Here is a 27,887-nt window from a genome sequence, read left to right as displayed (position 1 = left end):
GTTGCTCTACAATTCTTTTTCGGACGGATCGTATTAATTTCCAAATTAATGATATGGTTTTATTCCAAACGTATATGAACTGGCTAAGCGTGTACCAATGAGCATCCCCCGTTGAAAATTGACAGCTGTCAAGGTAATTTCAAAACACTCAATCTGCCAGCCTCCACATTTTGAAGCATGTAAGAGAAAATTTGGAAACCGCGAGCAGTCGTACACGCAATTCTTGTTGGATAGAAAGGAAGGGTATTAAGTCTAATCGATACACCGCACGGTACGTCGTTTGCGTTGGAAGAGTACAGAGCTAACGAATAATTTCTTCTCTGACCTCACTCTCTCGCCGTTCGACAGCAGTGCTGATGTGATGATCCTTCCTTCGTATAATATATTTTAAAATGGCCGTCCGCCATGGTCACGACGGATAGCGAACGATAGTGTGTTTTGCGGAGTGTATTCGTGAAAAAAGAGTGTCTGACGGCGTCTGCAGCTCATTCCGCGAGTGTGACGTGCTAAATTTACTATAAATGCAGAAGAATAGTCGTGTTGTATAACGAGAGTGACGAAAATTCGATCAGGAAAATCGGCCGGAAGGTTGGACCATTTTTTTTTTACTAAGGAAAGACTGAAAAGCCTCGTCGACGGACGCGAAAAAACTTCCCGGGAGCGTTTTTTCGATTCTTTCGTTTCTCTTCCCTCGGTTTGGAGCTTTCCCTTTCTCACTCCCTATCGCGGGCGCGCTCTGGTTGTGTGTGGTGAGCTGTCTGATTTTTTTTTGTTTTCTTCTTGTGGATGTGTTTGTTAAATGGTGGTGTTCTATTGCGTAAGTTGCATGTATACGTATAAATTTTGCACCACAGCAGAAGTGATATAGCTGATATATACTGGGCTGAAGAAGCACAGTTGCGAGAAGTTTTGAAAATGTTGGCAACAATGCATTGCGCTAAGTGGGCTAAGTGAGCTTTATCGAATCATTCAATGAAAAAAGGTACTTTAGCATGTAATAAAACATAAAGAATCAAATTACTCGGTGATTGATAACTGCTATCAAACATAAAAGTATTGTGAAACAACTAATGCTGAATGAATATTCGATAGGTAGAAACAGCAGATGAAAAAAGTAATCAGTAAATAAACTTATGAACATCTCTTTCGGAAACCAGCAACACGGTTTTTATAGTTCAGAAAAAAACTGCAAAAGCAGCGCTCGTCGGTGTACCCATCAAGTGTTCTCGATCAAAAATGCTACGTGGATGTTTGTATATGTTTTATTCGAGAAAACATTCGTAGGGGCTACACTGGATAAGATCCTCGTCGGTGTATTTTTATTGGCTGCCCCGCGTCGTCGTGGATGTCTCCATCATTACGTTAATAAATATTGAAGTGTACTGAATGTAATGTCAATGCGCCGTTTATAAAGAAATATGAGCAAAGTGATAAAAGCAAACAAGAACAGGAACAAGTTGGAAGGGCGATCATCGTTTTCAGTGCTCCTTTCGAAAAACACACAAACACATGGCTAAGCCAAGTGAGGGCAGAAAACCAATCTACAATATCACTGAATCGTTCAGGTGGAAAAGTTACTTATTCGCGATTAATAGTGCCGTCTAATGGGTGGGCAATATGAAATATGTTAATTTTTGCGGCCAACAAGGTACGGCAATGATTTTTAGGTCTGTTTGATAAATAATAAAAAAAAATTGTTTCAAGCACCATGTTGAAAAATGATGTGAAAGATGCTGTACACGCAGTTATCTAAAATGTGCACGTATGTATTCGTAAGAAAAATGTGAATAGTGTGAAGTGAAAGAGGAAAAGGCTAAAGAATAAACCTGCGAACCTTCCGTGGATAGCGGTATAAAAAGAACACGAAGAGATGAGTGCTCTGGGAGGGGTGGCTCATCGTCTCCGTTGGTTGCCGCTATCTTGTATGTGGCCTGTATGTAGTCTCCGTCGACGAACAGTGAAAAACATACGCACACATTTTAGTAGACAATTAATAAATGCCGTTGCGACATCAATACTAACGCAAAATAAATCTAAGTTTACACCCGCACGCCCCACTGTTCCTTCCCACGCTCCCCTCATTCATATTATTGTGTACGGCATTGATGAGCTCTGAAATCAACGTCCAGTCAGTGCAGGCCAGGGTTGCCAAGCTACGTACAGTTACACGCGAGTAACAAAGAGTACTAATATTAACATTAACGGTCAACTTGTCGTTGTGATTAGCATTGATAACAACTACCATAACTTTGTTTACGTATGACTGTGGTTATGTACATTAATATACTACCAAATAATTAAAAAAGCAGTCACATCGAACCTAACTTTGCGGTCAAATTAGTTTTTATAAACTTATCTAGGTTTTGAACTTCTATATAATATATCGATTTAAATTCTATTGTCTTCTTTTGTGTAATTTAAAATGTTTTTTCTTTCTTTCATGAACCATTAGTAAATGTTTAAACCTAATTCACCTGGTGGGCAACCCTGCCTGAGCGTTTGCGTTTTCTTTTTCCACCCAAACCACCGTCCGCATATTATAGGTTTTTTTTTTGTTTCTCGTCTGGTTGCTGAGTATCTTTCTCATCTTTTTGGTTTACGGCATTTTCCTCTTTTTTTTTACTGCCGCGACTCTCATCGCCAACTCGAATTCATCGCGCCGCGGATTGTGTTTGATAATGGCTGCTGTTTTTGATTTCGCTACCGAATATTTCCAGCTCGAAGTCAAGTGCTGAAGCATTGCTGTAGTAAAAGTTGGAGGACGACAGTTAAAGTGTTTTTTCTTCCAAACAAACTCATAAGAATCAATGAATTGTGAATAAGATTCAGAAAGTGCAATAATGTTTCTGGCAGATTCAAAGTTGAGCCTAACCGAAACATACAAGACAAACGTTGGCTTGTGAAGTGCGATAGAAAGTGTGTTTAAACTAAACGTCGAGTTATTTTTTTGACAGAAAACTAGCATCCCGCAATTTGGAGTACAGAAGTGATGAAAAACAGATTAACGCAGGTGTTGAACGAGAGAGAAAATCGAGATCTTTAAGTGTTCACAGCTTCCGTTTCCTAATTTCTTGTGTTTGTCGAAGTTGTACAGTTAATTAGAGTAGTAAGATGAACCGGAATCCGGTGAGACTGGAGTGTTCCTTTCGCTATAATATCAACTATCGTTACTACTGCTGGTGCTACTACTACTCAAGCCGTGTATGCGGTGGCTCGTCTTCGTCAGCTTGCCATTCAAGGAAAAATCCCGTCTCGTAGTCACTGGTTGTAGGATACATCATTCCTACCGATTATTGCTGCTTCATAACCACGCAACCGTCACAAAAGACACTGTAACTGTATAGATAGAAAAAAGCAGGAAAATCCTTAAAAAAGACGCAAAGCGAAACTTTGTGCACTTTGTAACATCCGAAAAGATTTCGCCTCTACGTTATCCCATTTAGAATATGTTAGGTAAGTTGAATATTTGTGGATCTCTGTTATGATATTTTCAGATGAGTTTTAGTAATTTAAGTGATTGTATACAAAAAAAAAAACGTGTTAATATTGCATCTCTCTATCATTATTCGTGACTTTCACTCTACCTCAAATAGCACGAATTTGTTGTATCACAGAAAAAAACTGGGCAATCTGCAATTTTCAGAGAATTTTATTTGTATTGTTTGAAAAAAAGAAACTTGGAAAAGTCGAATTAAGATAATTAAATATGATGAGATATGGATAAAATCAAAACTTAATCTCGAGATTGACTAATGTAACCTCGGGGTGCTAATTATTTCTCACGTAAAATTTTCCAAGGAACACGATTCATTAAATTTAAAATAAAAATTTCAACATTTGCAGATTTTTTTTTTTGAAATGCAAAAATTATCTATCTGGTGACACTTCCGGTCAAAAACTGTATTTTTCTGGTTTACTTGCTTTATTTTTCTAAAAAAAATCTATCAGTATTTTTCGGACAACTTACGCTTATGAATTGTAAGAAAAAGAAAAAAAGGCAATTGAACAAAAAAGAGTTGTTTGCAACAAAGACGGGGCCCCACAGAGCGACAAATTCTAATCGACACCAGAATTGAGATTTTTTTCAAAATGAACCTAGATGAATAATTTCTCCAATTTTGAGCCCACGCAGTGATAATCGTGTCCAAGTGGTATGGACACTTCGTATGAAACGACCCTGATGTATAAATTAAAAAAAATGATTGAGTGACCTTTAAAAATTTATATTGTTGAGGTTTTGATAAAAATATAACAATACTAGCTGAGTATCCGATCATGCTCAGGATTCAAAATCAGCTCTTGTTGTTATGGTTGTTAAGAAGTTACTCTGGTTCTTTTTTACCATTATGGTAGAGTAGTAGAGTTACTGCTGAATCATTTTCATTCAAAGCTTTTTTCAAAGCTTCTCAAAATCATCGCAAGCTGCATGCATGGATCGGCATTTCATCCCAGATTTTCACCACACAAGAAAAAAGTGTCCAGAGTCGTCGTCGCACTTTTCATACTCCTGTCGATATATTTGAATATTTTCTGTAGTTTTTCTTACTAACTTTGCTTTACTTCTACGGCCTACCTCGAAGTCGATGGCCTCTATCGGGATTTCTACTAAATATAGTCTTCGCTGGTCGTTTTTTCCGGCTTTCTAGCTACATACCTAGCCCACTGCAACCGTCTTTTCCGCTTGACTATATCCGCCGATTTGTACACCTGGTACACTTCATGCGTCTGCGGCAAAAACCACTTTTTAGTTTGCCACCAATGATTTAACGCAAAATCCTACGCTCAAAACACCAAGAGCTCGCCGATCGGTCTCATTCAACGTCCATGCTTCATTGTCGTAGAGGGCCACGGGAAAAATTAGTGTTTTGTAGAGTGCAAGTTTAGTACGGGTTTACAGACTACGGGATCTCAGCTGGTTACGCAATCCGTAGAAGGCCCTTTTCGCAGCTGCTATCCGCCTTTTTATCTCACGGCTAACCTCGTTGTTACATGTCACTAATGTACCCAGGTAAATAAATTCGTCAACTACTTAAAAAATTTTCCCCGTCTTACACCACCTCAGCACCAACATCCGTCGGACTACCACGTCCTCTACCAGCCACCATGTATTTTGTTTTGGCAGAGGTAATTATGAGCCCTATCCTCGCAGCTTCCCTCCTGAGAGGCCATCCATCGTCGCGAAGGAGTCCGATATCTCACCGGCTATACTGAAGCATGATGTACAGCCTTCAAGGGTGGCACGTATCAGCCTAATTAGTATATTAGTATCGAGTATAATTCGCCATAACCCATTCCTCTTAACTGGATCGTACACTGCCCTAAAGTCTATGAACAGATGGTGAGTCTGCAAGTTGAATACTAGAAATTTATCGAGGATCTGTCGCAGGGTGCCACATTGGTAATCGCCAATAAGGACTCCGACAACGGTCTTAGTCTATGGAACAAAACTTCAGGGTGGCCACTCAATCGGGAAAACGGGAAATGCGGGAAAAAGTCGGGAATCAAATTACATCGGGAAAAATGCGGGAAAAAGTCGGGAATTTTTTATGTTATCGGGATTTTGTTACCAAGATTTTTTCAAAGTATTGTGTTTGATGAAATTACAAATATTGGAGAAGTTGGAAGTACAGGAATGCAAGTTGGTCCCTCAAAAGTCACAATTTTCTTCAGCAGTCAATTTTTTAACCAAAAAGTCACTAAATTTACTTTTTTTGACCCGCTAACCAGCTGAGTACTTTTATCGGTTTTGATTTTCAAATGAAATAAATATTGACATCAAATGTCTTAGAATAGCATAAAACGTCAAAATCTTGTGTTATCTGAAGAGAATTGAATTGACTCTGCTGGACTTCTCAAGATGGTAAAGCGAATTGAAACCGGGGTCGAAAACCGATCCGGAGTCTGGGAATGGTAGTTGCCAGTTTGCCGAGAAAACGTTTTTAATGACAGAATCAATTCTAAATTCTCATATGTACAATAGAAACTGTTTCAATTTCTAAGAGCAATGCAAAATAATAGCGAATTTCTTTATTCCACTGTGTGCGGGCAAAACTGCCGAGGAATAATGAAAGGTCATCGCCATTTAAGACGCAAGTAAGAAAGAGATGCCAGATAATTGTTTACGAACTTAGCACATGCGGTGGTGGGTTAAAGCTGACAATTTTTACAGTGCGCTTCGGGCAGCACGGCAGGTCAAAACTGGGTCAAAATCGAGCGAATAAAGAAGGGTTTTGACAGCAGTTAATGCACTTTCAGGTCAAAACGAGGTGAGCTGGTGGAATAAAGAAATTCGCTATAAGTTACACTGTACAATCTTACTAACATTGCTAGTTATTTGAATAAACAAATTGAGGATAAAATAAGTGGTACACAGTTCTGATTCTCCAGTTTTTCGAAAAGATTTTTATTTCAGCTAGTCTTTTAGAAGAGATATTTGGCGAACTCTAGCGAAACTAGCTACCATTTCCGCTTAGAAACTCAATGCTGGTGAAAATTTGGGTTTGGGACGAACTTGCTATGCGGAGCAGTTATTTGAAAAAACATTTGAAACTTGCCACAAAATAGAGCAAACATTATTTTGAAATTTTTCGAAAAACTAACTTTTGTGCATATTTTAAATTCGTATTTTTTCTGTAAATTATACAATTTGACTGTAAAAAAACTATTTTTGATGTAAATACAATCAGAAATGCTCTTAGAAAACAGCATAACGTTTGCGAGGTTTTTCAAGAAAACATTTTATTATTTTTTTTTGTTTCTGCATACAACTTTTTACATGCTTTTGTTTTGTAACTGGTCTTAGGATACGATGCTGGCCTAACTAGTCAGTCGTCGTAGGTTCGTGTCTCGGCTCGAGAGAGACTGCAGGATCGTAGCGCTAGCCCTGAAAGCGTCCTTTGCATTGAACAGTTGGTTGCTGAATCTGGCCACAGATAAACAAAAATACTTGAAATATTTTCAAAGCCAAAATAATTAACTTGATTGGTGGGATGTTTCCGGCAAAGCTGTGGATAGTAATTATGTTAAAAAATTGATTGAATATCTTAAAAAGGTTATTTTTTGAATTCTAAGTTGCCAAATGTTACAAATGTCCCTTAAGCTGGAAGTACAAAGTCAGCAGAACAAAGAGTTAATAGCATGAAAATTTAGTGCTCATTCGATGCTCATTTAATGCCATATCGCCGAATTTAATGCTTCATCATTTCTTTGAAAAATTCTCTTGTTTGCTAGCTTAAGAAAATAGCTAGCAGACAATATACCAAAATAGCATTTTTAGTCACAAAACAATTCTATAAAGGTCAGAAACATTTAATGCTCATTTAATGCTCTTGAAAAACCTGATTTTCGTGATAATTTTATTGACCTTGTATCAGTGGCGTCGGGTCCACCTGTGCAACATGTGCACTGCACAGGTACCCTATTCCCTAATATTCGAGCATATGCAATTATCGAAATATTATAACCTGTTAAAGCAAGTAAGCATACTAGCAAAACCTTTCAATTTGAAGCATCAATCACTTTGGTTTGATTTTCTCATTTCGTTTTTGGAAAAAGAACTTGAATAAATGTTTGGTGCAGATGTAACGAAATCAGCCACGCGACGCCTCTGCTTTGTATAAATTTTTCAAAAATATGATAATACATGAATAGCTTCAATTTTTTCAAATATTTTCCTCTGAAAACAATCAGAATCCTTTTGATACGATTAGATACTAATTAAATGCTTTCATATGCGAGCAGTTTCAATAATTTAGGTGCATTTTTCATTAAATATATTTTTTTTTCAAAAATATTGTTCTGCTAGCTAAAGAAAAAAGTTAGCGGAACATGTGCCAGAAACAGCATTTTCAAACAATAAACTGTTGTAGAACGGTCATAATAATTCAATGCTCATTAAATGCTCTTGAAAAAACCTGGTTTTCATGATAATTTTATTGTTTTTTTCTAAATTCTCGAAAATATAAAAATATGATTTCCATCCTGATTTTCGATTTTTATTTTTATCAATTCTTTAGTCCTGAAAAAGTCGGAAGGATCGTTTGTTTTACGATTTGTTTGTTTCGATCTTTTGAAAAATTATTTTTCAGCGTGCAGAACATTTTTTTATGAAATTTTGAGTGATTGTCAGGTATAGTGTACCATTTCCAATGTTGTCTTACCGGTTTTTAAATAGTTGCGTGCGTTTATGACATCATCATCTGTTAAAAAATCTTCGTGTCATATGCAGTCGATTGCATAAAAGTTTAGACATTTTTTCTTCCTACTTGTAAAAGTGGAAAATCTCTCCCAATGCTTCTAAAACTCAAATGGTAATTTTTCCTCATGAAACTTGGGCTTCTTTCCTCAAGCCAAACTATAATCACGTTGTCAAGATGAATGGGGTTATTTTGAGTTGGTCTAACAAGGTTAAGTACTTGGGACTAATTTACGATAAAAAACTTTTTTTTTTAAAGAGCACATTGAGAGTATACAAGCCAAGTGCATCAAATATACGAGATGTTTATATCCTCTCATTAACAAAAATTCTAAACTTTGTTTAAAGAACAAACTCTTGATTTACAAACAAATTTTTAGACCAGCAATGCTTTATGCTGTACCGATCTGGTCAAGTTACCGTTCAACAAGGAAGAAAACGCTTAAAAGGATTCAGAATAAAATTCTGTAAATGATTTTGAAGCGTCCTTCTTGGTTAGGTACACTCGAATTACAAAGATTTACTGGTGTTGAAACATTAGAAGCAATGTCAAATAAAATTATTTACAATTTTCGACAAAAATCGTTGCAATCCTCAATTGCTACGATGAGCTCACTTCATAGTCAATAAGTTTGTAATTAAGTTAGTTGTAAGTTTATATCCTTTATTTGACAAGTAGGTTTAAATCCCTACGAATGACAAGTGCTTATTGAGAAAGCAAACAAATCTCAATAATTAAAATTACTATTTTTTAATTTAATTTAAATTTTAATTTAATTTGATTTTTTAAGTTTTTGAAACTGCTCGCATATGGAAGCATTTAATTGGTATCTAATTGTATCAAAAGGATTCTGATTGTTTTCAGAGGAAAATGTTTGAAAAAATTAAAGCTATTCATATATTATCATATTTTTGAAAAAATTATACAAAATCAATAAAATTATCATGAAAATCAGGTTTTTTCAAGAGAATTTAATGAGCATTAAATCATTATGATTATTCTACAACAGTTTATTGCTTGAAAATGCTGTTTCTGGCCAATGATCTGCTAACTTTTTTCTTAAGCTAGCAGAACAATATTTTTGTAAAAAAAATATATTTAATGAAAAATGCACCTAAGTTATTGAAACTTTTCGCATATGGAAGCATTTAATTGGTATCTGATCGTATCAAAAGGATTCTGATTGTTTTCAGAGGAAAATTTTTGAAAAAATTAAAGCTATTCATGTATATTTGAAAAATTTATACAAAGTCAATAAAATTATTATGAAAATCAGGTTTTTTCAAGAGCATTAAATGAGCATTAAATGTTTCTGACCTTTATAGAACTGTTTTGTGACTAAAAATGCTTTTTTCGTACATTGTCTGCTAGCTATTTTCTTAAGCTAGCAAACAAAAGCATTTTTCGAAGAAATGATGGAGCATTAAATTCGGCGATATGGCATTAAATGAGCATCGAATGAGCACTAAATTTTCATGCTATTAACTCTTTGTTCTGCTGACTTTGTACTTCCAGCTTAAGGGACATATGTTACAACGTTTATTATATGAACACGAAAGAAGTTAAAATTTCTGAAGGTTTTTTTCGAAACCAGAACGATTTGTTTGATTGGTGCGATGTTTCCGGCAAAGTTGTTGGCAGTAGTTGAGTATTGAAAATATTCTAAATCAAACATTTCAAAGAGCTGATTTTTGAAAAATACCAATATATTTTTTAAAAACTGCATAGTGTAAACTGAACATTGATGATCATGGAGAAATAAAAACTAAAAATTCTTTAGAAAAAATCCTAATAAAAAGGATTTGAGAAAATTTCAGAAAACTTTTTTCTCTTGAAAAGTTTAAAAGAGAATAAAAATAAATTTGTTTCCTTTTGAACGGTTTCTGCAAGACATGTTCTTGCAGTGAAAACCTTTTAATTTGACGACTAAAAATTCAAGATAATTTTTTTGATTTCCAGGTTATTTTTTAAGTTTCGAAATCAGCTTGACCATTTTGAGCGCTGGATGCAAACACGTTGAAAATGTTGACAGATGACCAGAGAGATGCAACTTCGATAGACTAGCAAATCAAAATGCTGAAAAAGTTGTGAATTCACTTCTGAAAAGTTTTCAGAATGTATGTAACGTGTGATAAACGTAATACAGTATTCGCAGTATTTTTCCTGAACGTGAAATAATATTATCTTTAATTTGAGAAAAAAAAAATGCAAATCCATGTCACAAGTTGGTTCCCTAAATAATTAATTTCAATCAGAATATTCTTTACTCTCAGATTAAGTATTTTTATGTTCACCCTTAACTCCCATGACTTTTTCCGATGATTTGAACAACGAAAAAAAAAACTTTTGAACGAAAAGTGCTTTTTTTTGTTGTTGTTCCCCTCATAGGTTGTTATGCGTTAAAAAAGGGTGACAGATAGACAAACATAATGAATGCACAAAATAGCTAACACGACTGTTGAGTGCTTAATGGAAGATTTGCAAATTTGAGAAAATCGCAAAAATTGTATTTAACCTGTCTACCATGGGAAGGCAAAGGTTGTATTTTTTGTAACTAATTAACTGTTTGGTAAAATGTCCCGAGCAAATTCGGTAGAAGTAATATGAACTATTACTTCCAATTTAGGGTTCAAAAATTGACGTTCAGCCGTCGATAGAACATAACCTAGTTACCGTTTTTGCCAATCGGGAATTTTTTGCAATCATGCGGGAAAAAGTCGGGAAAAATGCGGGAACTCGAAAATGTAAAATGAGTGGCCACCCTGAACAAAACAACGGTGTTAAGAAGGGTTATGCCCCGATAATTACAACAGTTCAGGCATTGGCCTTTCTTGCAGTTTGGACATATGAGACCCTCCAACCAGTCCGTGAGTAATTCTTCGTCGGACCATACTCTCAGCATGATCCGGTGTAAAGCACGATACAGCTGTTCATTCCCGACTTCGAAGAGTTCGGCTGGAATGCCGTTCTTACAAGCTGCCTTGCAGTTCTTTTCAGCTCTTTCACTGCTTTTTTGCCTCGTCCACGGATGGTGGGTCCAAAACTTTGCCATCATCCTTAATCATCATCTTGCTTCTTTCGACTACGCTGTTTTCTTAACAATTCAACAGTACACTAAAGTGTTCTTCCCACGCCAGACCACCTCCGTTCTATCGATAATCAGGTTTTTCTCCCTATCGTTTTTTGTGTGAGAGGACTTCCTCACTGCGACCAGAATCGTTAATCTATTGTGAGATATGCCACTTCTATTATTGGCAATACCGCTTTTTTTCGGCTGAAATCACGAAAGGCTAAAAACTACAAAAGGCCGAAAAACACGAAAGGCTGAATCACGAAACGCTGAAAATTCAAAAAGTTTCTTATTTTCGATTTCATCATTTGTATAAACTATTTGTGTTGACTATCAGACTGTCGCCAACGTCTGTATATTTTCATGCGATGATTACCGCCGAAAATCTTCCGGTCTATGAGATATTTCAATAGCCCAATATCTGCATTTAATATAAGTTTATATTAAAACTACATATAATGCAACACACTCGTGGCCTTTGGCCAACTCGATTGTCTGGGGTGAATGCTGTCCTTACTCGCTACCGCTCGTTCGGACGTAAACTAGGGGATCACCCCTATGTTGGAATAGACCTAGGAAATCCAACAGATCAGTTGTTTTAGTGCACGTTGCCGCCGCTTCCGACGGCGGGTCGGCGGCCGGCTCAGGCTGCGGGAGCAGTGTCGACCTTGGGGGCCGCCACAGTCCTTTGCCCTCGATTATGCGGCAGAGTCGCATCAGGTATAACACCTGTGGATACGAGAATACGAATACGTATAGGTATGGGCATACGAAGTGGTAGATTGTCTAGGAGTGGTGAGGTTTGGAGACAAGGCCGTCAATTACAATACTTTCAGCCTTTTATGATTCAGCCTTCCGTACATTCAGCCTTTTGTGAATTCAGCCTTTCGTATATGATACATACTTTTCAGCCTTTCGTGTTTCAGCCTTTTGAGTTTCAGCCTTCCGTTACTAACCCACTCCACTATACCGAGCCTCCTTCCTCCTGCCAAATATCGCCAATTATAATTCCCTGGAGAAGTTTCGTCGTGCGTCTTTCTACCCAGTTTTATTGATTAGAGGGACTTATTTTTGGTTAAGAGGACGTCACGCAAAGGTATTATAGAATTCAGCGTAAAGGAAGGAGTGGTCGAGGAGCCTGAGAATAAACCCAGTTTAAAAGTCCTTTTCTGACATCGAATGGCCTGGTTTTACTAAGATTCAAACCCACGACCATTCGCTTGACAAACCGTGTGGCTACGCAGCTCCCTCTCCCTATCGTTGCACATGACAGGGGCTGACACATTTCACAAGAATACGCTCCAAATACTGTCCTTTCTTCTGCGATGGAGTTTTTTTTTTTCAGCAGCTCTAGCTTCCCGGTATCTTCCTAGACCTACGATCTGACGAGTCACAGCCGTGACTAACATGTGAACTCTGGCACGGTTCTTTTCGTCCGTCGGCTACTGCCGCCTACGATCCCCCTGCCCAGTCATCTATCCCGGTCCCGGTCGTATCCCGGTTGGCACCTCGTGAGGGTTGAGATAGGAGTTGCTGGACAGAGGTGGATGACCACAATAGGGTCTCAAGTGACATGTGCCTAGCCATTTACCAATCTCTTTGGTTTTTCACAGCTGTTCAAAAACCAGAAGTAACTATCTTCGATTTTAAATGGCGCTTTTTAGTTTTTGTATATGATACGGTTAGGGAGTATTCGAACTTTTGCCTTTTTTCTACATTACGCTTTCTAGAAAGCAAATCGCCATCTTGGATTCCAAAATTCAGAAAACATCATCCTGATTCCATATGGCAGAGTATATGCTCGGCTTTCGATTTTCGAAAAGCGAATGTCACCACTTGAATTAAAAAAAAAACACAATTGGACAATGATTTACGGGTTCTAGGTGTGGTTCCGGAAATACCAATATATTATATTATAACATTTTCGTCAATTTTACTTAGCTTTCCAAAAAACAGAAATCGCCATATTAACGTTCAAAAAGTTGTTGGACACCGATTTTTGGTTTGGTTTTATACAGTTTTGTACATCTCCCGGAAACTGTAAGTCGTTATCTTGGTTCTGGAAATGGTGTCGAACATCATGTTCCGGAATCTGGACCGAATTCAATCAGCTAATTCCCTCCTATTTTCTAATATGTCTATGACCACCTCCCTTGTAAAACGGAACTCGTATTCTAAGTGGAAATCTGTTAAGGCGTTCAAGAGTTATGGTCTAACATACATGTAAAACTTATTTTTTATAAAAACAGAAGAAGAAGACTGTTCCATCCGTCACAACAGCAACAATAAGAACGCGAATACATAGACAAGGCAAATTGAGTACATACATCCCTCTCTACCTAGCAGCTCGATGGAGTGAGCACCGATTCATCGATGCTATTCCCATTCATTCTATGTACGACCATTGAAGTGTTCAATTCGTAGTTCGCGCGATCAAATTTAAAGTTAATAAAGATAGTTTGCTAAGTGTTAATCACGTGTATTCCATCGATCGATCAACCGTATACAGTCCACTCTAAACTAATCCGGCCAGGAAATCGTGAACAAACTTTGAGTGTCACGGGTTTCACGTTTCTAACCCACGTCTTATGGTCCATTGATGTGGAACAAAGACAGATTGATTGATGAATAGTTGTAGAGTCGAAAGAAGGTTGAATTTCAAAAACATCTCGTTATGACTATCCTGGACTCAATTGAAGGAAAAAAAACGATAGCTAGATTAAAAAACCTACAAATTCGTTGTATTACTATTTTTTATATTGATATAAACTTAGGTAGTTGGCTTAATTTTTTATATTCGTCAAGATCCCGGGAGATTTCATTGAAATCTCAGTCAACCGGTCCTTGAAGTACGGTGGTAGCGTCAACCTCGCAATTGTCTTGTAGTTGGTTGTGAAGCTGCGCCCAACAAACCGAAATTTCAAGTTCCAACAGCTCCTCGGCTTTGCTTTGTTTATCCTAAAATCAAGACATGCGTTATGGAATCGGCCTAAATTAATAAACAATATTACAATATAATAATCTTGCTGATCGATTTTTTTCAGCAATTAAACCGTTGTGAGCGTTTGGCAACTTTCATATTCACGATTACGTTTGGATTCTTGGCTCTTCTATCCTAATCTGAGATACAGTTTTGCGTCGAAAAATTTCCTCATAGGTTAGTTGTCCGTTCAGATTCGCTGGTGTATTTTGAGTAACAATCTATATTCAATCGATAAATTCATGCTTCATATTCGAAAATAATGCCGTACGTCTATTTTTTTTTTTTAAGCTCGGACTCGAACGTTGGCAAACACATCCCGAGAGTTCATCTAGCATTAGTTTAATTTCATTGGAGTTAGTTACCAAAAAAATCAATACGATCAATACACATAACTATGTTTTTTTTGTTAACACCTAGCCTAACGCCCTTTCCACACTTCCAAAAGTTGCCCCTTGCCGATTGAGCGTTCAATTTCGAGCGATAAAACCCCAAAGTAACATTACCTTAGTTCCTCCACTGTCACTACGTTTGCTACCAGCAGGTCTCCAGGACTACCGCTGCACTATCTCCCGCCAGACGGACTCGCGAAACCGGTTCTTCCCCTGTATGGTCCCCCGATGGGTTTGCGAAGCGGCACAACAGAGTAGAAATAAAAGTGCTAGAACCGAACAGAAACAAGAATAGAGCTCCTCGAATTCTCACTCACCAGCATGTTTGTTTTATACAGCGACTGTGTTCTCCCATGGCACGCTCTCATCCCAGCACTGTTCCCTGTCGCAAAACGCGCGTTTGACGAGAATCGATTCCTGAAACCGCGGAAACGACAGAAATGAGAGATCATCCTCCAATTTGAAATGTGCAGGGATGTGATGTGTAAACAAGAGGAGCGCTTTTTTTTTCATTTAATGTCGGCATTTCACCTAGTTATCATGCGGAGGGATGAGTGTGGGCGGGATGAGGAAATTTCCCTGTGTTGCGTGTTGGCAAAAGGTCGCGTTGCATCGACAGAGACAATAAGTAACTGTGAAATGTTCTCTATCTGTTCTACGGAGCTAGAACTGCGAGGGTTCCACTGCCTGGTGGGCTCTCGACTCTTTATTCGCAAGGTAGAGCGCATGATCCGAATGTAAACAAATGGGAATTTCAGAAGTGGTTCCATTCATTGAAAAGTTTTCACTTCTGCGGAAAGTTGGAAACCATCTGAAGTAGTCTCAGCAAGGTAGAGCAATGATTATTCCCAAGTTTTTTTTTTCTTAGTTTTCTGTTACAATGTGGTCTAAGCAAAAAGATAACTTTGTTATAAGTTAAATTTTACTGCCATCTTTAGTTATTCAAATATAAAATAATGCGACTAGAGGCTTCCTTGAATATTGTTCTTTAAAAGTGTAAATTTTCTTTCTATTTCTACTCACATAAACTTTGAGATTTAGGCACATAAGATAATTGATTGCTAGCGTCTTCCATTAGATAAAAAACGTTTTTTTTTCTCATGTGAGATGTCGTTTTGAATTTAAAGAGCAGAAAGAAGCTGTTGTATTCTTCTCATGTGAGAATTCAAATTCAAAGCTGTTTGCTGCTAGGCATATTCTTGCCGAACAACAAACAATCGCGTGTTACACGAGGAAGTTTTCTCTGACACAAATCATCTGTTATAATTATTTGATCAGAAGCATAATGGGTGTTTTATGCTTTGGATAAAGAAATATAACGATAAGATTTGAGAATTTTAAATAACATCTAGCCACCCTGGTTTATTTTTAAAGAGATGTCATGTTATGCTATGAGCTCTCGCAAGAGTTGGAGATAGTGAACCTTGAGTTTTAACAGAATATATTGCAATAACAATGAAAAATTTAGCAAAAGTGTAGGAAAAAAGGGACTGAACCTAAAAAAATTATGATTACACAAGTAAGTTAACAATTTCTGCTTCCATTTGCAAAGTTTTGGTATTGCAGAAATGAAAAGAAAATTCACATTACCAAAAATGTTTATTTAGTGTACATCTATTTTCGAACGCGTGCTGTTTTTGAGACAGCGTTTGTTATGAATAGACATAATTTTTAATTGGGTAATTTATATAGGTTTTGTATGCGATCCATTTGAACACAATTTTCTTCAATCTTGCGCCATCGATACCTAATAAAGTACCAATCAATTGAGTGGCCACGACTAATCACTTGACCGAGTGAATAAATAATTATTGTACAAGCGAGAATGACGCGAATTCATAGTGCGAAAGATGTTTCCTTCCTTGTTCAAATAGCTGCAGAAAGAGAACGTCACTAGAATGTAAGAAAATTGCTGCTGTAACCATCAATATGGTACTAAAAACGAAAAATTTGAACACAAAGCAAAAGTAATTCTCTTCCTTTTACATCTGATAAACTGAAAAAAGATAAAAAAGTTCTAAAAAGCGCACCTGTTTTAAAGAATTTCATTTTTTTTCAGGATGTTGTATTTCATACTACAAACATTTGGAAAAATTGTAATTCTGTAATTTGTAATTGCTTTCCCTGATTACTAAACTCATCTGGATGCTGAAATAATAATGGAAATAATATTCAATTAACATATTGAAACCCTTTTCCTATTCGTATTCCAGGTATAAGTCGACGAGGAGTGAATGCTGGACCGCCCCTGAGCTTGCCATCTACACTGGAGGACTCTACGAATAACTGGAAAGGTACACCTTCGGGGCCCGCTGATCCATCGCAGCAACCCGGTGGACCAGGAGCTGGTGGTCCAGGTGGAGGCGGTGGTCCTGGAGGTGGTGGAGGTCCTGGTGGTCCTGGTGGTGGCGGTGTGAACAGCTTCGGTGGCCCAGGAGGCGGAAACAATTTCGGCGGGCCGGTGTTTCCTGCTGCCGGTCAAGGTTCTCCTGCGGGAGGATCCGGTGCCAATAGTTATCAAAACGTCCCTCCCGGGACTGGCTCAAATACCCCGCAGTATACGGCGTCACCGGCTCCATCGGGATCCAGTACGCCAGGTCCAGGGCCGCCACAAAACGTAGGCTCTGGATTTCCACCACCAAACGCAGGAGCTGGCGGACCCGCCCCTTACAATGGACCCGGTGGAGGACCTGTTGCAGGAGGTCCATTCGGTTCACCTTCTGCTAACGGTCCTCAGTTTGGTCGACCTGGTAGTTCTGGGTCAGCATTTGGTAGCGGGCCACATTTTACGTCGCCTGGTGGTCCCGGAAGCTTTGGTGGGCCGCAATTTGGTATACCTCCCGGGTCACCATTTGGTCATGGGCCCAACGGTCCCAACATGGGCGGACCGATGAATCAAGGACATATGATGAGTGGTCCGCAGCCAGTTGATCGAATGGATCAAAGGTAACATAACAAACAGATTGCTAGGAGTAGATCAGTAAAGATACTTTATTTATTTACAGTCAATTGAACGTTCCCAGAAGGCATGCATACGTTGGACAACCTGACTATAGAATATATGAATTAAATAAGCGATTACAGCAAAGAACTGAAGTATGTTTTTTTTTTATCCGCTAGTTCAAATTTATTTAAACTTTTTCTTTTCTTTTCACAGGAAAGTGATAATATTTGGTGGGACGCGTTCGCAACTGAATTCTTCGAAGACGATGCAACCCTAACGCTAACATTTTGCTTGGAAGATGGACCAAAAAGATATAGTAAGTTTAGGAGGTTGAACCCGTATTAAGCCAATAGAGGACTAATCATTTCTTTTCATTTGTAGCTATAGGACGCACACTAATTCCTCGTTATTTTCGAAGTATTTTCGAAGGCGGTGTAACCGAATTGTACTTTAACCTGAGACACTCAAAAGAGTCGTTTCATACCACCTCCATCACAATTGACTGCGATCAATGCACGATGGAAACGCTGCATGGGAAGCCCATGTACACCAAGGTGAGTAACTACTGCTTGTCAGATTTTAAGGTTGGACTTTTATCTTATACCAGTGTTTGCAGGTATTCACTGAGGGTCGGCTAATACTGGAATTCACCTTCGATGACCTGATGCGAATAAAGTCATGGCACTTTGCGGTACGGGCTCACCGGGAGCTTATACCTCGTTCAGTGGTTGCGATGCACACTCAGCAGCCTGATCCATCCATGCTGGAACAACTGACGAAAAATATCACCAGACAAGGAATTACCAACTCGACACTAAACTATCTGCGCGTGAGTGGTGATGTTTTATAAAAAAAACTTTTCGAATGGGGAAGAGCTCCTGCAGCCAGCCAGCTGGCGACTTTTAATGTCCGGGAATGAGTTGACATTGCCCGAGCTGTTTCCCGTTTGTGGAAATTTCTGCGCAGCCCTGAGTCATACTAACGGACGGTTCTTTTTTCTGTCTGTCCTTACAGCTGTGTGTGATATTAGAACCGATGCAGGAATTAATGTCCAGACATAAAGCGTACTCGCTCAGTCCGCGAGATTGTTTGAAGACGACACTATTTCAGAAGTGGCAGCGAATGGTAGCACCACCCGGTAAGAAAACACCCGCATAATTGAAAATTTTAGCCAGTCAGATCGAAACTTATTCGTCTTCCATTACTTGAAGCTTGGCCTATTTTTAACGTAAACATTGTTTTAGAAGCTCTCATTTTTTTATTAATCGGTCAATCGAAATAATGTTTTCCCTTACTTTGTTGCTTGTTTATTTGATGTTTCTAAAATAATTTACTAAATGAAAAGTTATTCTTTATAAGTTATAGCTCATTTGTTTATCTTTTTCGGTGATTATGAAACAAAGTCAGACCGTTAAATTCTAAACTAAGCTCTTGCATCAGTAATGGAATAGAAAGCAACGATTCCGTAAATAAAGAGTAGGTATTAATTTATGCGGGTCCATGTTTTATCCTCTCGTCAACTAAGCCTCCTTTATGCTTCGACATAGCGTTAAAAGCGTCTTACTCCATTTCAGATGCGCAACGTCCAGCCAATAAACGGAGGAAACGCAAGGGCTCGAGCTCCGGAGCAGGGGCGGGTAATGCCGGTCCGCCAGTGCCGAGCAAGAAACGATCGCCCGGGCCGAATTTCTCGCTGGCGTCTCAGGTAGTGAGTTGAGATTCCGATTTTTCATTTGAAACATTGGTGCTCACGAAGTGAAATCACTCCGTGAGGGTCCAAAAGCATGGTAAAAGCAATTAATTGATTGTTTTTCTTCTTTTTTTTTCTGTACGTGTTTTCCAAGGACGTGATGGTCGTGGGTGAGCCTTCATTGATGGGCGGAGAATTTGGCGAGGAAGATGAACGGATGATTACCAGGTTGGAAAATACACAATACGATGCAGCAAACTCACTGGAGCATGAAGGTCATAACGCTTTCGGCGGTCATAACGATTCTCCAATGACAGGTGGGGGCCCCGGTGGTCCCAACTCCTGGCAGGTGGATCGAGGTGGTGGTCCTGGACAGCCCAACAACAGTGGACCGGCCAGTCAGGAATCGGACAAGAAGAGTCCTTCGGTGTCCCAGTGACAATTGTAATACTATAGGGTGAAAGAGGAAAACCAGTAAATCCGATCCGGCTTGTGGCGGATCATTTGTCCGTTTTCGACGATGGTGTAGCACCCTATAACTATCTGAAAGAAGAAAATTCAATGTAAGGTTTTTGAGAAAAAACTCGAACGAACAACAAACGTGTCATCAGTACACAACAGACCCAAACTTAGACGGAACATATACCAGCACAGAGGCGGTGGTTGGCTTGTTGGAGTAAGCTAAGCGAGGATCCGGTATCCGGATCCTTAGGAGCCTCATTCGACGATTACCAAACACTGCCTCAGTAATATGTGTAAATCCCGTAGCCAGCCTGCGGTTGCGTACAAGATTTCTTAGTGTTTAATTACGATCAAGAGCACTGAATACTTAAAGCAAGATTTGGATCGTAGACAAGTGGTGTGGGCATTGAGCTTTAATAAACGGAAAAGAATTTTTCACATTCTTCACTTGCAAGCTAAACGAAAAAACACTTTACGGTGAATTCTGACACCTGTACTCTGAATGCCAAATTGAATCAATTACGGGTTCATTCGTGATCTCATTTGCTTCTAAATGTGTATCGGAAAGTCACTAAGCCATCTCGTACCAACGTGTCCGCTCATTTGGTTTCTTGGAGTATGGATGGCTGAAGTAGTCAGTTATGTCTACGATATTCTATTCAAAATTGATTAATTTTCATTATTGATCCGCAACGTCATTCTATAGACTGTGTAGCCAAATGTTGTAAAATTTTTGCGCAACACAGTGGAACTAAATTCTATTTCTCTGTGAAACTAAAATCCAGAAAACATCTCGTAAAAATAAAACTTTGCTACATGATGTTCTTACATTATTTCAAAAACAAATTTCAGTCCTAATTATAATCAACCATGCGGGATGGAAGTATACCTGTTCGAAATCTTTACTATACAGACGTAATTTATTTTAAAGTGATCAGTGGACTTTTATCACTTGTTTTAAATTTAATCTTTCCAAATTCTATAGCTCAAACGGGAAGAGTAACATAGTGCTATCCTGTAATAATGAAAATTGCAGATGTTGAAAAATTCTTTCCGCGCGAAAGCAGCCTGCCCCAGCAGCTTTAAATTAGGACACTAAAAGTCAGGCAAATGGAATTAGAGTAGTCAGTATGAGAAACCAGGCTTTAGAGAGCAGAATTTTGATTCGGAACCATATAACACATTGAAAGAATAAAAAGAGAGAAACAAAAAACAAGAAGCACGGAAATGCCCGTGCTTAGTGCGGAGGAATTTTCGGGCGGAATTTTTGCAATATATAGATATCCTGTTTTTCGGAGAAAAACACGTTCAGTTTTGATTAGAAAACGGAACCGGGTCGTATCAATATACGCAATGGCAACGCGAAGTTAATCAGAATGGAAACCAATAAACAAAACACTGGAAAATAAGTAAAAATAATACAACGACAGAGCTTTTTTTCGTAAAATAAAGCTACATGTCGATTTAGAGCGAAAGGGAAAAAAGCGACCCGTGTGCTAGTGTAAATGATGAAACCAATCCTTAAGCTTAGATGTATATGATAGTCGAGCGGTGTAAATGTGGGGATTCACTATTTTTCGTTTCTGTTCGTTTTCCCTGGAATCATGGAATGTCGAGTGAGAGTATATATGGGATATCTTTCGGTAAAAATATGTTAGTTTTTATTTTTCGATTATTATTTATTAAAAATCAAATTAACAAGTGACGGGAACGGTGATTCTCCCAGGAAAAAGAAAACGTATTCTTAGGAAAGACGGTTTTCTAGTTTAAAAAGCATAATTTACCGACATGTGGGACAAAACACACCACACCAAATTTGCTAGCCCATTACTCATCAAGAGATGATGTATAAAAATAATTCACCTGAGAGGAGAAAACATGAACGTTTGTAAAAAGAAACACAATTCAAAAAACCATTATGCATCTTTAATCTAATCAAAACACATACACTGAAACTCTCACACAGGAAGCAAAATGCGACATGGAATTTCGCGACGAAAAAAGCATAACATAATACAAATCAATAGTAAAATTATCCTTGGAACGCAGACGCAGAAAAATAGCACAGAAATATCGGAACGAATGTTGAACCCGAATGAAAGTGTATCTGTAAAATCTAGTATTTTAATGTATTAAAATAGGAAAATTAAAATATTCTCTAAAGAAGCAAAGGTAAATATAAATAATTACGTTTTTGAAGCAGAAAAAAAGTAAAGCAAGACGGAAGGTAAATTATTTTAATCATGAATCTCTTTTTAAAAAATCCATAAAATCACGACAAAAAGAGGACATCCGCGAGTAAAATCCGAATAATAATCCAAAAAAAAAAGCAAGTAAAACCAACAGAGCAAGGAAAAGGCTATGTACATTACAAAACTTTAACTCAACCCTATAAATAAAAGCAAACACGCAGAAGAAAACAACAAACCAGTAAACATTGACTCTAGTAAACAGACATTTGAACTTATCTGCGACGCGGGTTAAAGTAATTGGAAACAAATTAAGAAAAAAAATTGTCCCCAGGAGGATAACACCGGAAATTTCGATGGAAAAATACAGATTTCCTGGTTAACTCACAAAATGGGTGGAAGCAAGAAAAGGAAGGAGAAAAAACATCGTCAGTATTTGTTATATAAACAATCATTAAGAAGAAAAAGAGTGATCATTAAGAAAAAAATCATTATTTTTACGTGTATATCTTATTATTATTATTGTAATTTAAAGAAAAAGGAAATAACAGAAAAAGTGTTAGTAAATCATAATTTTACGCGAAAAAATGAACATCCAACATTCGCTGGTGTAATCAATGCTCGTGCAGCTTCTTGCAAGTATGCAGGCGGACAGAGAAATGGGTCCCTATGTCTCATCTGCTGGAATGACCCCGTGAAAGAAACGTCATCGCTAACTCAAAATCATTTTAAAATAAATTGAACTGGAAAATTTCAGGATAGTCAGGTATTCGGTTATCAATCTTGTACATGGCTGAATAGCTAAAATGTCTGCAGGTCAATGAGCGTCAATGCACCAGACTGCTGAGCCGCCGCCTATCACCTATCGCAAGGGAATTCGTGAGACAATACCAGGCGAGATTTATGGGGGCCCGCATCGTCACGGACCAGATCTTTGCACTGCGGCAGATCCTTCAGAAATACCGCTAGTACAACGTAACCACGCAACACCAGTTCATTTGGCGAGCTCAGCTACGGCAAATTATGCACGAACATGGGCTCCCGGATAAAATTGCGCGATTGGTCAGAGCGACGATGGATAGAATGATGTGTACAGTGCGAGTTTTGGGGACGCTCTCGAGGTGATGGACTTTCATGTCTGCTTTTCAATATTGCCATGGAAGGTTCTATTAGAAGAGCGGGGATAGTCACGAGTGGTACGATATTCAGGGAGTCCAGCTAGTTACTTGGCTTCGCCGACGACATGTACTTTATGGCACGCAACTTTAAGGCGTTGATGGAGACGCACAGCAGACTTCAGTTAGAGGCCAATCAGGTCGTAATAGTCATAAACACGTCGAAGGCAAAATACCTAAAATGCAGAGGCTCGAGCGGAAACTCTGCTAGCTTCCCACCGCGGACTCTAATCAACGGTGAAGGAATCCAGGTGGTAGATGAATTTGTGTACTTGGGCTTAGTAGTGACCATCCACAATGACACTAGCAGAGAGATATGAGCCGTTGCGGAACAGAGTGGTCCGAAGACCATTTTTTTCGAAAATGAGTTTTTTGCATAAACCGCATCTAGAAACTGAAGTTGGTAGATTAAGAAAATTTCGAAAAATCGAGCTTTAAAGCTGATTTATACCGTGTTGAAATTTGGTCCGAAACAGAATGGCCATTTGGTTTCGGAACAGAGTGGTCTATGTACATAAATTGGTGTAATACTATCATGCAACACGTAACATGTAGCATATAACATGTGATAAGTAACATGTCACTTGTTCTGTACATGTCACACGTAATATGTAACATGTTACACGTAATGTAACACGAAAAATGTAACATGTAAAATATTATGTAATATGTAAGGCTACCGTGGGCTGGGCCCAGTCAAAATTGTTTTGGATAACGACCCAAACGGAAGAAGATCTCTGCAGCCTGTGTAGTCTGCAAGAGTGGCCATGGATCGAGTACAATGGCGTCAGCTCTTAGATATGGCAAAGGCCACACAGGCCTTCGTCTAATTGGTAAGGAAAGTTGGAATAATGATGCTAAACTATGTTCCGAACGTGTTAAAATCTGAAACAGTGAGATCTGAAATGAGACATGTATTCCGTATCATATAATGGATTTAGAAAATTCTAATATTCTAGAGAGTTATTGAAAAATCTTAGATATTCTGGAAAGCACACCAAGAAATGCTGCATTCAGTTTGCTTTTACTCAGCTCCTAATTTAAAATCTAGAGATTTTGACAAAACCCTTGATCTTTGGTATCAGTGAACAAAGTAACGACATTTGTAGTTTACGTGTAAAATAATTTACGGATAATTTTCAAGGTAACGAAGGAAAATAACTCGCAATCGCTGGAGGTATTTAAAACTTTGTGCGCTTCATTTTCCATTCGACTTATACCGTTTTAAGTGCACCAATACAAGATTGGCTCGTTGAACCATGTTTTTAAAGCTAGATCAATTTATAAGGACTACACGTTCTTTAAATTTCAATTTCCCTCACATTTCATGAAACGTTTCATATAAGGGTTGATCGATAACCTCGACAACTGTGTCAAAATGAAACGGATTTTTATGTTTATTCTAAACGAATTGTTTATATTATATGACTTGAAATTCGTCGATGCCTTATGGCAGGATATCGTGCCTACTTTGGACTCCAGAAGACGGTCCGTTCAAACAAAATTCGCCGCCACACGAAGTTGACTATCTACAAAACACTGATAGGATCGGTAGTCCAGGATTGCAGCGGCTGCTGGGAAAAACACTCATCGTTCAAACGACGAAAATCGGTACATTACGGTGGCTCGTAAGGATATCGGACGGCAGCCCGGTAAAAATGGTTTTTGATAACGACCTGCGTGGCCTCCGCAGATGACATGGCTGGCGAGCTGCAGCCATGGACCAAATTAAATGGAGACGGCTTTTTCGGACAGCAAGGGACCCCTTGGCCTGGAGTTTACTGGTAAGTATATGATTTGTAAGATGTTGATAAATACATGATGTATAAAGACATGGTGCAATGCTACATATCATGCTACCAATATTCATGAATTTAAATAACAATTTTCAACTTAAAACACCTGAATTTGCGGTTTTCAATTGCCTAGTTAGTGAGGATATATCAACAAGTACGAAAAAGTTATTCGCTGTTGCATAGTGATGCTTCGTCTTCAACCCTCCAAAGTGAAAAAAACGCTTCCTCACCCCGCGCCTACTTTTTGGTCAAACCGTTACACCATGTTCTACTCATCATGGATAAATCGGATAAATAGACCTTGTGACGATAGGTGTTCAAACCTGACGAACTAGTCAAGGTCAAGGTCAAAAGGACAATAAACTAATCACATTCATACACGCCATGCACAGACGTCAATCGCCTACTGTGACAACCTTCAGTTTGTGCAAATTTCATGAACAACTGAGGCGGGAAAATGTTTTTTGACACTGAAACGCTATTATTGTGCTGTTTGTTGGTATTTTGGTACGTTTATTTATTCACTTCTATTACCCTGATGTTGGTGGTGTAATCAATGTGACGGTATTATTCGTTGGATGGTCGATGCGCTTACCCGGCAAACATGTTCCCGATCTTGTAAGGCGTTTGCTTCGTGCGCTCTGCTCGATCGTTGACTGTGTTGACTTAGAGTTGTTCCCAAATTATTCCAGTACTGAAGTTAGTTTGCAGCTGATGATTGATGCGTGGTTATTTGTGTGATTTGCAAACGCCACATTTACCAAGCATAGCTGATACCAAGACCATTATTGTAGGACATGGCAGCGACAGCCGGAGCGGCAGAGTAGGCAACACCCAACAGTCCTGGGGCAGCAACGGCCTTAACGGCTGGGGCTCCGTATACAGCTGGGTGAGCATAAGCAGCAGGAGCGTAGGCTGGGGCATGGTAAGCAGCTGGATATGCAGCAGCCACGTGTCCGACAGCTAGTCCTGGATTGCTGATGCGAACATCCGTTTTGCTCGATGTCGAATATGGGGTATCAATGGTTTTGGAGTGAGTCGCGATCTGGCCAAGATTTCCGAAGGAACGGAGAATGTTTGACTGCTGACTAGTGACGGCGGGTGTATGGAATCCGGCGTATGTTGGTCCAGCCGGATTCAGGGAGTAGGCAGCCTGGCACACGGCAACGGCAGCTAGCAGAACAACGAACTAAACACAGACAGATAAATTCTTCCTCAGTTACCTTGAATATTGAATGTAGAGAATGGGTGGAACTTACTCTGAACATTTTGTGCGGTTTTTATGTGTGTTTTAAATAAATAAATTTAACCTAAGAATATGTGACAACACCGAGTGCAACTAGTGACTGATAAGTTTATTGCCAAACGTGATCTCTTTATATAGTCGACCCAATCGAAAGGTGTACCGCGACGCGTGCACACCTTACTTTTTGCCTATGACACCGTTTAACCGACTGTAAAATAAGATTAAAAAACAACAGTACTCATTGTAGATTCCGTCCAAATAACAAAATGTACTCTGGCGCGTACCGATAGAACATTGCAGCCGAATGCAAACCCAAACACCACGGCAGACCGGTGACCCCAGCCACTGTCACTGGTTTCGGAAGCGATGGATGGAGTGAGAAAACAACAGTCGCGAAAAGTTGCAGGCCCTTTCCTGCGGCTTATTCATATACACACCGAGGTAACACGATATATCAAATGTGGGACCATACAAAATTTTACGATAATAATCTGCGAGCTAATTTTTGTTCGGAATCCATCCATGTGTTAGAATATAAAATTTTTAATAACAACTTCGGTTTTACAGCTATTTTTCATTTCTTATCAATTCTTGAAACTGAAATTGTAGGTTTTCAAAAATGTTTTTTTTTTTTCGGTGTACATTCGACATGTGCGTAAAGATTTTTCGATCGATCCAAGAGACAAATTCAATTTTCCACTCACCGCTCACTCTACTCTTGTTCTGCTCCTGTCAAAGATCATAGTAGGGAAAATGAACACTTTCAACCCCATGAATGCAATTTTTTAAGTATAAAATAGTAAAAATCGTCCTCTGAATATCGTCGTGTTTAGAAAGTGTACTCTCGAATGTTTTTTTTTATTACTTGGTTTTAAATAATAGTTATAGCCAGACGTTTCAGTGGGTCTTGAATATACCCATTTACCGTATGTACGCACCGCCTCGCTAACGTGCCAGCTGCAGGGCAACAACATGATTATTTTTTTCAAGCGCACCTTAGAACTCTGCCCCTTTGCTATCCATGCGTAGCTTCAATGTTTTGCACTGACATAGCTCTTGAGATATTTAGGAGTCGCTGTGCATAGCTAAGGGTTACCATTGGGAGGTGACGACGTGTGACATGCTCGCAGAGGGTAGATAGGCTCCGACTGGAAGCCTAACGTAAAAACAATCAGCCCCAGTCAAAAAGCTTTTATTGGGAGTTTTATTAGGTATTTATTATAATATTCCTAATTATCCAGATGACAGGGTTGGTCAAGGAACGATCTTTGTAGGCGGAGAAACTGAACACATTGAGTTAATTATAGCTATAATGTTTGCAAATGATACACGCATAAATCGCAAACGATTCGCCACCGATAAACCTTTAAGGTGGTATGAACAGTGTGTGCATTTGTGGAATCGTGTGGTCCACCAAAAAGGTGTGTTGCACTGCCAAGAGAAAACTAGTTATGAAATCATGTTTATTTGAGAATTACCCAAGCCCAGGTTTTCACAGTCAAATATTTATTTTGAAGATAGAATTTTTAAATGTAATTACGATAAACCGTAATTTTTCATTGAAAACCCTATTTTATAACATGGGTTTTGGAGCTAGAATCCCCACCGGCATTTACCTGCTGGTTCATACAGTCGCGTACGCTAACAAATTGAAAACATCACCTCAATCCAACTTTTAGCCATATTTTCACTGTAGTACCAGCTCATACAGTTGCATGTATTAACTTTTTCAGGGCATCATGTTTCAG

General features: G+C 38.7%; 2 protein-coding genes and 1 long non-coding RNA gene across 6 annotated transcripts; 1 reads left to right on the top strand and 2 right to left on the bottom strand.

Annotated features, from left to right (window-relative positions):
* The first annotated feature begins 332 nt into the window (after positions 1 to 332).
* LOC129725159 (LIM domain-binding protein 2) lies at positions 333 to 22,062 on the top strand. Of its 4 annotated transcripts, XM_055680653.1 has the most exons (11): positions 333 to 817; positions 1,093 to 1,648; positions 2,718 to 3,453; positions 16,851 to 17,583; positions 17,643 to 17,733; positions 17,795 to 17,897; positions 17,963 to 18,135; positions 18,189 to 18,410; positions 18,596 to 18,719; positions 19,129 to 19,286; positions 19,426 to 22,062. In XM_055680653.1, exons 3-11 carry the CDS (start codon positions 3,447 to 3,449, stop codon positions 19,708 to 19,710), a joined length of 1,896 nt encoding a protein of 631 aa, XP_055536628.1. In that variant the 5' UTR covers positions 333 to 817; positions 1,093 to 1,648; positions 2,718 to 3,446; the 3' UTR covers positions 19,711 to 22,062. The 4 variants fall into 4 exon arrangements, with proteins under 4 accessions (XP_055536628.1, XP_055536630.1, XP_055536629.1 ...); XM_055680655.1 differs by lacking the exon at positions 333 to 817 and having other exon boundaries at positions 18,198 to 18,410; positions 19,156 to 19,286; XM_055680654.1 differs by lacking the exon at positions 333 to 817 and having other exon boundaries at positions 19,156 to 19,286.
* LOC129725162 (uncharacterized) lies at positions 14,014 to 15,113 on the bottom strand. The gene is made up of 3 exons (XR_008728028.1): positions 14,955 to 15,113; positions 14,752 to 14,850; positions 14,014 to 14,223 (listed from the first exon to the last, which is right to left on the bottom strand). It is a non-coding gene; the product is annotated as an uncharacterized LOC129725162 (long non-coding RNA).
* A 3,312-nt stretch (positions 22,063 to 25,374) lies between the features above and the next one.
* LOC129725161 (cuticle protein 76-like) lies at positions 25,375 to 26,497 on the bottom strand. The gene is made up of 2 exons (XM_055680657.1): positions 26,153 to 26,497; positions 25,375 to 26,082 (listed from the first exon to the last, which is right to left on the bottom strand). The coding sequence occupies exons 1-2, from the start codon at positions 26,159 to 26,161 to the stop codon at positions 25,651 to 25,653; spliced, it is 441 nt and encodes a 146-aa protein (XP_055536632.1). The 5' UTR covers positions 26,162 to 26,497; the 3' UTR covers positions 25,375 to 25,650.
* Between the last annotated feature and the right edge of the window lie 1,390 nt (positions 26,498 to 27,887).

Source organism: Wyeomyia smithii, chromosome 2, assembly GCF_029784165.1.
Source record: "Wyeomyia smithii strain HCP4-BCI-WySm-NY-G18 chromosome 2, ASM2978416v1, whole genome shotgun sequence".
Taxonomy (NCBI): domain Eukaryota; kingdom Metazoa; phylum Arthropoda; class Insecta; order Diptera; family Culicidae; genus Wyeomyia; species Wyeomyia smithii.
The sequence above is the reverse complement of the archived record's forward strand: the minus strand, read 5'-3'. Positions and strand labels throughout refer to the sequence as shown.